At 40.0% G+C, this 14,871-nt stretch overlaps 1 protein-coding gene across 1 annotated transcript in view; it reads right to left on the bottom strand.

The window, feature by feature from the left end:
* The window catches only part of CACNA1D (calcium voltage-gated channel subunit alpha1 D), a 5,051,180-nt gene that overhangs the window by 2,898,711 nt on the left and 2,137,598 nt on the right, over positions 1 to 14,871 (bottom strand). The window contains exon 13 of the mRNA XM_044077483.1: positions 11,008 to 11,233. Coding sequence (XP_043933418.1) covers positions 11,008 to 11,233 — 226 coding nt within the window. The remainder of the gene's footprint in view (positions 1 to 11,007; positions 11,234 to 14,871) is intronic.

Below are 14,871 nucleotides of genomic sequence, written 5' to 3'. Positions count from 1 at the left end.
TGTGTCTAAGGCATCTGTGAACAGGTCCTGCTTGGGGGGCAGGGGCTGTAGGGGCAGGCCTGGGTTGGCCTTTATCTGGGTTATCCACCAACTCAATTCCCTAGAAACGTAAGGAAGCATGGGAATCATGAACTCCAGGGGTGCAGATGTTGTTTTCAGACTGTTCTCAAGTACCACTGGAATTTCCTCATGTGAAGTTTTGCAAGGGGTACCATGAAGATGATGGAGGCCATGAATCCCAGGAGCCTGAGAAACACCCTGGCTGACAACGCTCTGAGAGGGAGTAACTCCTTAAAATAAGAAGTGAGAGACAATTTTTTTTTTTCTGGGGGAAAAACAGGCCATCATTTTTCTTGTTAGGATCCTGCATCCCAGGAACACATGATCCTGTGATGGTATCAAGGATGATTTTTTGAGGTTTACAGTGTACCCTAGACTTTCCAAGATGGAAATAGTGATATATAGGTGTTGTAAGACCATTTAAACCGACAAGGCATGTATCAGGATATCGTCTAGATGGGAAAGAATTAGATTCCCCTTGCTCTGGCAAAGGCCATGACTGGTGCTAGGCACTTTGTGAACACTCTTCGGGCCATAGAGAGACCAAATGCCAAACCACAGAACTGAAAATGTGCAAAACCCACTGAGAAGCAAAGGAACTTCCTGAAGAGGGGATGGATTGGGATGTGTAAGTAGGCATCCTTTATATTCAAGGATACCAGGTAGGAAGAGTGAGCATCCGAAAGGAGGGTACTTGGAAGAAGGTATTGAGATGGGACAAATCCAGGAATGGTTTCCAGGGACCTTCTTTCCTGGGAATCAGGAACATCCTGTAGTAAAATCCCTTCCCTCTTACATGAGAAGGTACCTCTTGAATTGTTCCTTGTGGGAGGAGTTCCTGTAGAACAGGAGGGAAGGAAGACAGTTGGTCTTGAAGGGGATGTGGAATCCCTTTGGGAGTTGGTCTGGATTTCCATATCATGAAGTATCCCTGTTTTATTATAGCGAGGACCAAAGAGTCCAGGGTAACCTGATTCCAAGCAGGGAAGGACAGAGAGAGAGAGAGAGAGATGCATGGAAAGAGGGGTGTTTGTATCTAATGCCTGGTAGTCACAGGCTACCAGGCTTAGCCTGAAATGGCTGTTTGGGAATACGAGTATAGGGAGCAGATCTAGAGGAGGACTGTTTTCTGGTATACTCTTTTGCCTTTGGGTGGCATCTATCTGGCAGGCCTTCTCACAAAGGAGGTTTTGGCAGGGTAGTGCCTTTGAAAACTTGGAACCAGGGAGACAAACATGTGTTGCAGATCTTCCAACTCCTTACCCTTCTCTTGAAGGGCCTTGAAAAGTTAAGCAGCTACTGAACCAAATAGAGCTTTGTTGTCCAAGAGAATATCCAGGAGTTTAGACTTAATGTCATCAGAGAGAGGATGCAACCTAAGCCAGGACTATCTCCTGATGACAGACCCTGAGGCAGCAGCTCTAGATGAGGTCTCTACTGCATCATAACTGCACTTGATAGAGCGCTTAGTTATTTGAGTGCAGGATTTCAGGAGAGTAGAGATTTTTGCCTTAGCCGGGGAGTCAGGGAGGTCCCCCAATTCTTTAGCCACATCAGAAAGAAGAGCCAGTGAGCATTTAGCATTGTGAGTTTGGTATTTAATGGCTCTCACTGCTAAGGTAGCAGATGTGTAGACTTTTTTGCCTAAGCGCTCCATTAATCTGCTCTGCTTGTCAGAGGGAAGAAGGGAGGTGGAGGGGAGTAACTTGGAGGTTTTATCTGCAGCCACAGAAATGATGGAAGGGTCTGCAGAAGGAGCCTTCTAAAGAAATTCTGCATCCTCAGGGACTTTGTAAAACCTGTCTAGCCACTTGGGGTGTGTGTGTGTGTTGGGGGGGATTTGGGTTTTTAGAAGCAGCCAGGAAAGCATCCAAGAAAGCAGGATGCACTGGAGGTACAGCAGACAGGCTAGGAGACTCCATTTGTAAAAGGTGAGAATACCTTTTTTGAGTCTCAGTGGCCTGGCTGCTGTCCCACTTGAAAAAGTCTTTCATCTGAACAACAGTCTCCCCAAAGGTAATGTCTTCCCCTGGGGAATCTGTGCCATTAGACTCCTTCTCTGGGGAAGTGTACACCAGAGGAGATGCAATTTGTGAAGTGTAAGTAAGGGATTAATTCTCTGCTGAATCCTCTTCTTCAGTGGAAACACTGGTAAAGTTTACCCTTAGGGGTAGCTGCAGTAGGGGTCTGGGCCAGAGCAGAGGCCTGGCGTAAGGCATGGAATGCATTTAAAAGGTCTTGAGTAAGGCTTGCCAATCAGGTGCGTGGTCGGAGGGTGCGGGTGTCGGAGAAGGAAGACTATGATTAGTCTTTTGCTTCTTCTTCTTGTGGAACTCCTGACGTATCAGAGATGCGATGTACAAACGGAGGGCCGGACTCAGGGCGGTACTCCACAATGTCTGAGGAAACATCCTCGCGAACTATAATTTGAGAAACCCCATGCGGGCCCTCGGAAATGATGAGCCTAGGTTCCCCCCGGAGACTGAGTCAGATACCTGCAATTCCCTCTGGGACGTGCCAATGGCTTCTTTGATGGCCTCCTCCTGGGTATCTGCCAAAGGAAGATCCGAAGCTTCCAGCTTGGACTCTGGGCCTTCACCGACCTCTACGGGTATGGCTGGAATAGAGGGCACAGCAGTTGGTTCAGGCCGCGATTTTTTTGCCTTTTTGATGGCCGGCTCATCCGAGAAACCCGATGTCGGCTGCATTTTTTTAGTCAAACATTTGAGTTGCTGGTTGTCTAATTAAAGATTCAAAGCTGCAAGGTGACTTCTAAGGGTTTGGGGAATGAAGGCCTGACAAATATCACAAGAAGTGGGGTGATGTTCTTGGCCTAAACAAAATATGCAGAACTCATGCGAGTCCTTATGTGGAATCTGCCTTCCACACCTACACTTGCCCTTTCTACCTGACATGAAAACCCAAAACAGTAGCAAAAAGGTAATCAAAACCCCCTATGGGGTACTTATCTGAAGTTGGATAAGATGAATTCACTTTTCCAAATGAGTGATGACTGGAGCTGGCAGTCACACAGGGAGTAGAAAAGTTCTGAGGTAGGTGCGAAATGACATCCATTTTTACCTGACATCTGTTTATGACCGTCGTTCGCAGACAGAGGCGCCAGACGTCACACGCACCTTTGCAGTAGCATCTATCTTTTGTAAAAAGACCAGATGTATGCAAGTCGACCAGAGGGAGACTCCCTTATGTTATGGATATATCAGCATATAAATAGGAGTACATCAAGACGTAAAGTCATGAGATGCTCCTAGATAAAAAAAAGATACTTATCATGGCGGTCTTTATGGGGAATCTGTCTCCCACACTGGCATTTACCCTTCCTGGATGACACTAACCCTAAAAAAACACACAAAAAATAAATAAATAAATAAAAATAAAATAGTGGGGCACTTATGTGCACAGCAAACAGGTGTAGGTAATCACTGGAGAAAGAAAATGTATTTAACTGGCAAAACAGACGCAGGTAAATGGACTGACAGTGAAAAAAAAAAGCATTCAGACTAGCGGAAAAGACGTTCTGTTTATGGTAAGCCTGAACGTCACCTTTATCTCCTATGATATGGAAGGAGAGTTTTATGAGTGACGTTCAGGCATACCTTTAAATATAACAGGAAGTCTTTGGTATACTGGCTGGAATATGGACTTCCATGGCAGAGAATCCTGAATGTTATGAATACTGCAGCAGTGAATGCAAGGACATCTCCTAAAACAACCTCATGTTGATCAGGATCTAACACATGAATGATTAAGGAGAGGTAAATTTAAACTTTAAACCAAAAGAAAAAAAAGGTTAATATTGGTGGCCCAGGACAGTGGACTATGTACATGTTGGTTTACAAAGTCCACTGAACATGTCGAAGAAGTAGACAAATACAGGATTTGTAAAACAGAATTGGAAACAGTTGCACATCTGGCTGCTGGGTATGATACACTAATGGCAGAAGCCCTGTATACTGAAAGGCATAATAATGTGGCAAGACTGTTGCACTGGGGAATGTGCAAACATTATAAAACTGAAGTTGCAAGGGTTGGGAGATTGGGAAAATGGTTAAGGTGTTTACCTTACAGACACAAGGTGTAGCGTTCGATTCTCACTTGGGGTAACTGGTTAGGTTTAAAATGGCCCCACAAGGGCAGTTAGCCTAGTACTAATCTATGAATATTACATAACATTACACTGAAAACATAAGCCACAAAGCATTATAGAAAATGATGAAGTTTATATCACGTGAAATTCTCCTTTACCAACACTTCAAAAAACAGATGCAAGAAAACCAGACATAGTAGCTTAGAAAAAGAAAACCAAAGTAGCATCAATCATTGAAATTGCTGCACCCAGTGATTACAGCATCTTACACATAGAGAGACACAAAGTCATAAAATACCAGGATTATTTATTATTTGTTATTTTGCAGAAATGAGGGCTATGTGGAAAAAGGATACCCAGACAGTTCCAATAGTAGTAGGAGCAATGGGTGTCATAAAAAAGAATTTACAGTCACACTTACATACGTTACTGATACATGTAACTCCGTACGAACTGCAGAAGGAGTAACTTCTGGGTACACTGCGGCAAAGAGCATATCTGACTAACATCACAGACTGAAACAATACTAATTTCACAAACTTTAATCACACTTTGACTTAGGACTGGGGTCCATTCCTATCATGGTATTAGAAACCCAAAAGTCTTGGAAAAACTAACAAAACATTAAAAAACAAACCATAAAAATATGTTTCCAGTTACATACATTATACATCAGATATGTTCTTTTTACAACTATTATCAGTCCAGCATTATATAAATTGCTCAATTCCTGCCTTCCCTTAAACCTCACTTATCCTCGTGAACATTATTCTGCATATACTGCTCCCACAATTCCCACTAATTTCTATGTAAAGTGCGCCTTCCCTTTTCCAAAGCCAGTTCTTTTACCTCTGTTACAATATTTAGTACTTCAAATACAGTTGTTTTAGACTTTGACTCATTTTCTAGTCACTGTTACTTTGGCAGCCACCAGAATTAAACATAAGAAGGCCTTACTACGTCTAAACAATTCAGATTCTGTGTCCATGCTCAAAAGAATCATTTCCTTAGTTACACCCATTTACTCACCCAATATTTCTGACAGAGTACTCTGTAGGGAATTTTTAAAATCTGACAACTCATTACACTCCCAAAACATATGCTCCCCATTTACCTTTCTTCCCCATAACACCTCTAAGATTTCTCATCTACCTGAGAAAAAATTATTTGGAGCCTGATTGTGGTATAAAAATACCTATGCAAATGCCTCCATGCAAAAATCCTAAACCTTTGAGACTTTGTTGCATACTTGAGAGCTACATATATGTCCCTCCTATTGTTCCCTTTACAAACTGCTTATCCAATCTCTCTTCCTAATCTTTTCTAACCTCCCTGATTCTTATAGTTATCATGGAGTCTATATTAAAACACCGAACTTTCAAAATTTCGAGTGTTCTAATATCGACCCGTTTTCAGTGAACGCTGAAAATATCGAAGAAACCGAAAACCGAATTTTTTCCTAGGGAAAGAATTTGGTTGTCCGTTTCTGTTGCTTTGGTATTTTCAGCACTGTGGTGGAAAGTTAAGGGTCGGGTTCAGGTAAGTGTGTGATTGTGTGGACGTGAGGGTTAGGGCGGGTTAGGGTTAGGGCATGGGTCAGGTAAGTGTGCGATTGTGTGGACATGAGGGTTAGGGCGGGGTAGGTGAGTTAGGGTTAGAGCGCAGGTGAGGTGACTGTACGATAGTGACGGACATTAGGGTTAGGGTTTGGGTTAAGGTAAGTGGATAGTTAGTGGTGTATGTATAGTTTAGTGTAGGGTTAGGTGTAAGAGTTTAGGTGTATGTGTGTGGATTGCCGTTTGTTTGGTGTGCTTGTGTTGTGTGTATGTGTTTTGGAACAGCGAATTTTTTCCCTAGGAAAAAATTTGCTGTTCTGTATGTTCGATGTTTTAAATTTTTGATTACTAGGGTTCGATATTAGAACACTCAAAATTTTGAAAGTTCGGTGTTCTAATATAGACCCGTTATCATGCAATATTTTATACTATTCCTGCTAATTATCTCTTTTTTAACAGCAGCTTCTGTTCTAGATTAACCAAAAACTGTACCAGAGCAAGCCTTACACTTTGAATTCCCCAATCCCTTTTCTCCTTGCCTGTACTCTGACATAAGTCTCCAGTAAGGAATTCAGTTTCTAGACTGCAGTCCAAATGTCTTCTTGGCCTCATCCCATTCTATTACATTTCCCTCTTTAGCTACTTGCTCTAATACGTTGGTTCCTTTGCCGGTTTTCTCCACTACATTCCAGCTCCATCTTGCCTCTTTTCTGAGTTCAAATCTTTGTCAGTTTATACCCAGACAAGACAGACATCCACACTCTGCTATGACATCTAATTATGAAAAATCCTCAGTAGTCTTACAGTCTTTATTTTGGTTTCATTACTTAATAAGCTTAAAACCAGAAATGAAAAACACAATCCTTAAAAGAATCTATAAATATATGTTCTTTATATATGAATATCAACAAAAAATTAGTATTAACATTTTATGCTTATTTGAGCAACTGCATACACCCTTCATAGTCCAACCCTACACTGCAACTTTAGGTCTCAACATTTTTAATTTTACAGTTTTACTTACAAGTTTTCAGTGACAAGCTGTAATGTAAAAAAAAAACAATTTTTACTTCCTTTTTTAATAGAGTCCTGATAAGAATAAAGACCAGTATCACTAAGAAAAATGATTACTTTAAACACACAATGCATTAATGTATTTTTGTTTTTACCCTCTGCATTAAGAAACATGCTTTCTACTATGTTGCATTTTACAACAGTGAGAAACCATTTAACAGAAAATAAAGTTTTTTTACTTACATTTATTTTTTTTCTCTGTTTGGTTTCTTCATGAGCAACCAAAGCAAAATAAGATTCATACACTACAGTTTCCTGCACATTTAAAAATAAACAACAGATAGTGGGGATAACACTTAGCAGTTCCTTTACTATTTACCAAATTCACTTTATTACTAGTCTTTTGTACATTCTTCACCCTCTTACCATACCAGCTTCTGGTCTAAATTCCAGGTCTTTCTTGTTTGAAAATATTTTTATTAATTTTCAAAAAGAAAAACATGTATACAAGTTATTTATAACAGTGAAGTATTTCTGACTGGCATAAAGCAAGACTGTTCAGTAAATTCTCCTGTCAATCTTCTTCCCATTCCTTACCATCCTGCAGTACTGGCATCCAATTCAAACGCAAGCTTCTCCTAATTCTTCTGGTCTATTCCTGGGCTTCGCTTTGTCAATCAGGCACTTTCTTTTAGAATACGGAAAGTTTCACCTGTAGAGTCTCTTTTGGGCAGCTTTTACTTGGGTAGGGGTCCAGCAACTGAGTCTTCTTTAACTTGCCAAATGGAGTTCTGCTGATTAAACTATTTTATCTCTAATACTGCACTTTTGCCAACGCTTGGATCACACCTGCCTTTCACTGGAAAATATCTGGGTTAAGTGAAGTTTCTGTTTAAATTTTTTTTCTCTTTTGTTAACCTTTCCAGTTTACATTTTAGTCACCAAAAAAAACTACTTTATTATTTTTGCTGTGATTCAGAATTGTCTCGATGTTTGCTTTAGCTAGTGTAGTTGAAGACTGTGATGAATATACAAAATAGAGGACCACAACCAATGCACAGTCTAGGAAACATGCAATGTGCATGGAATGGCCATCAGTAAATCCATACAACCCAAAACAACTGTAGTCCAAAAATTCAGCCACCAAGCAAGGAGCAGCAAAAAAATTGTTTAAACCAAACCAGCAAGTGGAAAACAATTGTCAATAGATTAAAATAGTACCCCTCTTTTCTTCAAAAAGGGACCGATTGTTTTTCTCCTGTTTTGAAGACTGGGGATACATATTCCTGATCATTTTCTATATCAGTGAAGGACAAAGCATCAGTCGCTGTAAAAATTGTCAAATGAAGTAAAGTGCAAATGTGCTAAATCACTGCATAAATATATAAAATGTAAATTAATACATTCCTGAAAACAGTTCCAATGAAAACCAATTTCAGCAAACAAAAACTAAAGCTGATTAGCAGTGGGCAAGCCCTCCAGCCCCTCCAAGTGAGGGGATACCCACATCTGCTAAAACACACATACAGCTCTAAGTATTCTCCACACACACACACACACACACACACACACACACACACACACACAGTCAGATAGAGATATACTCAATAGTCACACAAATGTAAAGAAAAGGGCAAAGTCAGGTTCTGAAAGTGGTTTACAGTGGAACCATTTTATGGGAATGGAATTCAATGAAACTGCCGCCATCTTACCTGTCACATTCCCTGGTTTTATAGCGTAATTTTTATGACTACCCAGTATACTGCTTCATTTTCATTAGCACTCTTCAAGAAAAATCTTGATGAGTGGATGGGAAATAGGAAATACACCCCGGGGATCACTTCTGTGTCTCTGCTGGACAGTGGCACAGGAAAATAACTTTCTTGGGTGGCGTAAGCTATGGTACCTTGCTGGCTAGGCTTACGTAGGCCCTTGGGCCGATAGCCTAGTACCTACCTATGAACCTATGTGAGTTGGTAGTACTCTAAAAGCACAGTATTATGGTTTTAATCTTTGTATATCAACAATAACACTCTGCTACCTTGTCATAGCGCAGGCCCATTATAACAAAATGCTTCGCAATATTTTTGAAATTTGTGAGAAAAGGCGCAAATCTTCTTTTAACCAAGATTCAGTAATTACCACTTCTGGAAAATGTTGCTATATCTAGGTTTCACGTAAAGTCTTTTACTACTGACACTACTGTTGTTTGATGTTATTTGATTACTAAAGAAGTGGAGTATGGCTTCAGTTGAACGTCTACTAGTAAAAATTAGCTTTGTGGTAAAGCCATGAATATGGTGTAGGCAATCCAAGTTCGACTGAAGGCTCAGGCCTGAATGAGTTGGCTAAAGAGGATGGGAGTGAGTGGCCCTTGTAGTGAGGAGGGGGAAGAGGTAAATGGTTCTGACTAACCACATGAGTGACACCTAACAAGACCACTAGGAGTTACATCCATTGGAGTTTAAGCCTGCCAAAACCATGCTGAACTCATTAAAACCCATAAGCCAAGAGAACCACAGCATTCTGAGGCATGCTTCTTCTTGGAAGATAACAACAGCATGGCTTGGAATAGCTGTCTAGGGTAGTGCCCCAGGGAGAGAGAGTAAACCACCCTGCCGGACCAGAAAGCTATCCCATCCCCTCCCTACCACATGACTCTTGCTGGTAAACAGAGGGAATTTCTGCCCAGGAAAAAATGGACTGTGTAACTTTTACCCAGCCAGGGAATGTCCAGTTCCCATTCCCCTTAGAAAGGAGGAGCCAAATGCGTACAATTAAAGTCGCTATCAGGCAAAGACCTGCAGGGAGCAAAAAAATATATATTACATAAAATCAGTAGTAGCACGTTTTAATATTCTAGAACATTTTTGATAAGGTTTTATTTTATAGGAGATTAACACAGCTTAATTATTCCTTTACTGAAATCCAAGCAGATACTGGTACATGGAAATTCTAACAGCTCTTCAAGGTTATACACAGGGCAAGGGATTTATTATAGTTACTGCTGCATATTCTGAAATGAATTTCTGGCCTGAGTATACGGGACACATTGTGTACTGTAATAGCAGATGACAGCAGCAGTAGTAGTCCTAGTACAAGTATGAAAAACACTATTTTTTTAGAGGGGGCCAAAAGTTAGTGCATTTACTTTGCTCCCTTTCACCTGACCATCAACTGCTGCCAAGTGACTCATTAGAGTCTATAGAATCTGACAAACCTCCCCTGGACTTTCTCCAACCCATTCTTGGGGCAAGTGATAAACGTGAGGCACCTTGGGTGTCACATATGCAGCTGAGAAAGAGTTTTTAATTATGACCTCATACTCTGTACACAAGCACAGGTCTTGGAAAGACACACAATGGTGCAATAGATGTGCAAGCATATCATTCTTACCTCCATGGTCACACAACAAATGATATGCGCAACTTAAAGACAATGCTCCCCTTTACATCCACAGCCTCCACGAGAGGCCAGCTGCAAGGTGCACTCGTGGAATTTCCATCCTCCCTTGCCAGCACCACAGACACACAAGCCACTAACTGAACATGGGTCACCTGGGTCAGAGTCACGGCTTTAACCTTCCACACCATGGCAATAGCTTTAAGTCTGTATATTTTTAAAGTTGACCTCTTCACTATGGATGTTGGCAGCATGGAGTATAAAGTGTTTTAAGAAATAGTTGCTTATTGTGCAGTCACATCTTTAAAGATGGTATAATTATGCAGGGGGGTATGGTTGGGAATATCGAAGTATCAGGGTGTTTGGAAGGAGAGCAAAGCAGTCCCACCCCATCTTCTTGAGGGAGACAAGCAATATGCACATGTGCAAATCTAAAAACACCTGAAAGAATGCTAGCAAAAAATCAGAATTTAACTCATTAACAAAAAATACAGTTTAATCTCAGAAGCAATCATATCACATAAACATTATAAACGTTTGAAAATATTAACTTGTACTGCTGCACATTATTTCAACTGATACACTTTAAAACACATCATACCAGGCTTTACTTTTATCATTCTGAGGGCAAACATAAAACGTTATCACAGAAATTACAAAAGTCTAGTTTCTTGTTTGATGCTAAATGGATCAAAAAAGTATACTGTTTGTACACTATGATTTAAACTGCTTCAGTCCAATGAGCAAAGACTAACTGAAGAAATGGACAGAAAGAATGATGGTAGTCAAATTAAACTGTGGCAAAATCAATGATCTTGCATTTTTCACTGACTTAAAAATGTATTAATAAACATAAAAACATCTTACCTTGTAACTTTGAAAATCCGGAGAAGTCGTACACACCTAAACACTGAAATTCCCAAAGGAGACATAATTTCCAGCTCGACCAGTATTGTTTCAGTAATTCCACCACAAACTACGAAGCAGTCAAAACGGTTGAAAAGGGATACAAAGTAGGCCTGTAAACCTAAACTGTACATCTTCACCAACATTTCACAAGTGAACAGAGCCAAAAGAACTTTATTTGCTATATCTGAAAAAAAAAAAAAACACACAAAAAACAATTCATGATTGCTCTTGCTCTTGCTTTCTCTTTCATAAACAAACAAAACTTAAGGAAAAAACAAGATTATGATTGGCAAAAAGTACAGTTATGTAAAAAAACATACCATAACAGTAGATGTCAGGATGATCACTAATGCAGTAGCCTAAGCTCTATGGTCATATCATGCTAAAGATATAACTGACGTCCAGCTTCCAAAGCTTGAGGGCACTTTTTGTACACCCAACAGGGATCTCAAGCTGAGCGAACTAAAATACAAGCTTGGACACCAAGCCCTTCACAGCTTTCATGCAAACTGACAGATGGAGCTCAGTCCTGAGAGGACATTAGGAACAACAAAAAACAAATGTCCACATCCCAGCATAAAAAAATACCAAAAAAAAACAAGGGGGTAGGGGACAGTGGCTACACAAGTAGTGATCATATGAACACCTATTGTTATGGTAAGCTTAATTACACAACTGCTCTATATTCATCATACTGATCACTGCTGCAGTAGCCTTAGCTATATGGGCAGATTATCCTTGCTTACAACATTTGAGAGGTGGAAGGGGAAGTGTCAAGGAGCCAAAACAGAGTGGTCCTAGCAAAGTCTGATCCAGACCTGAACAAATTAAGCTTGTAGTGATTTGTAAAATTATGCAGACAGGACCTAACTCTTTCCAAAAATCCACAGAAGAAGCCAAGGCTCTGGTAGAGTGAGCCTTGACCCTAATTGGAATCGAACTGATGTGGTGAGAATAACAAAAGAAATAGTCTAAGGTAACCAATTGGAAATAGTCTGTTTTGACACAGGTTGTACCTTCTTATTTTCACAAGAAATGAACTTATCTGATGATCTGAAAGTCTTTGTTCTGTCAAGATAGTACCTGAGTTGTTTGTGGAAATTCAATGTATGGAGTGTCCTTTCTCCTTCATTTTTAGGTTCAGGAAAGAAAACAGGGAGATGGATAGTTTGGCTTAAAGTAAACTCGGATACCACTTTGTGCATAAAAGAAGGATCAGTTCTCTAAAGAAACGCTGTCTCTGTGGAAAATGAGACAGGGGGTGACTCAGCAAAAAAAGTTAATTGTTCTAGCAGAGGTCAGAAATTAAAGTTATGTACTCATCATAACTATGCATTTGCGTTGTCTATTTTCATTCTTCCTCAACAACTGGGTCTCATATCCAACCTTGGATTAGACTCGGTCGCATTTACAAGACTCTCTGATCCAACTCTCAAGCTCCTCCCTCTACACATAATGCCCCAGTCAATCTGCTATACCTCAGATTGAGTTTGCTGTTTTAAAAGCCCTAGAAGTAATTAATCTTAAGCCTAGTCAAAGTAAGAGTAGAAGTAGCAGAACTGAGGCTCAAACGACAAGGTCACTCCAGGAGATGCTAGGAAAGGAGAAGAACAGTTGGGAGTTGAGGAAGAATGAAAATGAAAATGGACAACACAGAAGCATAGTTGTGATGAGTACATAATTTTAATATGCAATGTTTTCCTTGTCATTCATTCCTCAAAGATTGGGACAGAGTCCACTGCTAAGTGAAATTTGGATGGCCCTCATGGAAGACTATTCCGAATTACTGCAGAACCAAAGGCAGCTCTGCTACTGAAACTCAAATTTGTAATGAGTAATAAAGGTATAAGGATTAGACTAGGTAATTACTGCACAAATGTCATCAACAGAAGTTCTAGACCTAAAAGTGGAAGAGGTAGCCATACACCTGGTGGAATGTACTTTAGAAAGCCTGGACAGGGACAGACCTTGCTGACTGTAAACAAAGGAAATGCAATCAGTAATCCATTTGGCCAGGATAATTTTAGAAACTGGTGAGCCCAAGTTATTTGGTGAGAAGGAGGCAAACACTTGTTCTAATTTCCTGAAATTTTTGTTCTGTGGAGATGAAAATGTAGTTGCCTATGTACATCCAAAACATGGAGCATGCATTCTCCTTTGTCAGCAAAATTGGGAAAGAAAATGGGCAAATTAATGGCTTGATTAATATTCAGTTCAGAGGCTACTTTACGCAAAAAGGATGGACTGGTGAAAGGTAACCCTATGATTATGAAAAATAAGATAAGGAGATTTCGAAGAGAGAGCTTGGAGTTCAGAAACTCATCTTACAGATGTAATAGCTACCAGAAAAGTGGTTTTCCATGACAAAAATTTTACATCAAATAACCGTTAAATGTCCACAAACTCCAAATATCCACAAAAATTGAGCCGAAACAACAAAGCCACCATGTAAATACCTCTTCACACATTTATTAAAATAATAAAAACACTAATAATTTCAGTTAAGAACTTTCATTCTACACGAACTTCTTCAAAATTGAATAACAATCACTTCAAAAACTACATGTATACCATTTACCCCACCCCTTGATCACATGCTTTTAATTAATCAAATTATCATAAGAAAACTATGAACTCACAATTCGTAATGCTTTAATCTTAAAACAGGAGCTAGAGAGGTACCCTCATTTAAACCTGGAAAACTAGTTGTATTTAATTTGATTTGCTATTTTACCTCTTTTACATTCAGATGTTCATCCACTGTATGTCCTTGAGAGTCCCTTCTGATAAAATCAATCACCTTAAAGCCACATTTATGTGCTGGAAAAGTCAACACATGTTTGTAAAAGGCATTTGTGGTCTTACCCTTTTTAATATCCAACAGGTGTTCATATACCCTGTCCCCAAGGGCGCCCGCAGGCAGGTGCAAGGGGGTGCACTTGCACCCTCCTGGAACCGGCTGGTCAGGAGATTAATTTTCTTTTTATTAAAAAAAAAATAAATAAACTTTGGCATTCTTCTTTAAGGAAAGACTTGGCACCAGAACGATAGGGAAAGGGGGGTGGAGTGCCTCACCAGTTTTCCTTCCTAAACAGCTCACCTTGCACTTAAAAAAAAAAAAACGCTAAATGCCTTCTTTACAGCTCAGCTGCATAGTCGCTTGCTTGCTTGCCCTCCTGCATTGCCGTTCGTGGTTGGCTGATGCTCTATCTATCCCGCATTTCCATTGTGGTTGACTCAAGAAAAAAAAGTCTGTGGTACATAAACATCATTTCCGCAGTTGCCTACCCTTTCCCGCTCTGGTCGCGAACTTGCTGACCTGGATCTGTACTGCTCTGACTGACTGACTGGCGGGAAGAGTGTAAACCATCCACCACACCACATATCACATCGGAAAGTAAGTGCTTAATAATTAAATGTTCATTATTTGCTTTTTTAATTTAAATGGTCAAGTAATCGCACAAAAAACTTTGCTTTTTGCCTATTGAATTTTCATTTCTAAAACATATAAAAAATATGGCTGTGGTTGTAGTGAGCAGGAATTTGTATTTCTATTTTTTTGTGATGTTTCTTTAAATTTTGGTCAGATGAAAGGCAGTGACTTCTTTATAAACATGAAGCTTTCTACTCTCCTTGCTTTTGTCTTGTGTCTTTCAGATTGGGTGTTGCTTGAAATTCCTTCAGGGTGTCTTGGAGGTGGATGCTGTATGCTGGAGGTAGTGGCATTTCTGTTGGAACCAGTTTGAGGTGCTTTTGGTCTCTAGAAAAGCTGACAGAGCCTGGTTTTGTAGCAACTACTGAATAGCTATAGGTCTGTATAGA

The sequence above is a fragment of the Protopterus annectens genome, chromosome 7.part0, assembly GCF_019279795.1.
Source record: "Protopterus annectens isolate FY-2018-M chromosome 7.part0, PAN1.0, whole genome shotgun sequence".
NCBI lineage: Eukaryota > Metazoa > Chordata > Ceratodontiformes > Protopteridae > Protopterus > Protopterus annectens.
This window is presented reverse-complemented; position numbering and strand designations above follow the sequence as displayed.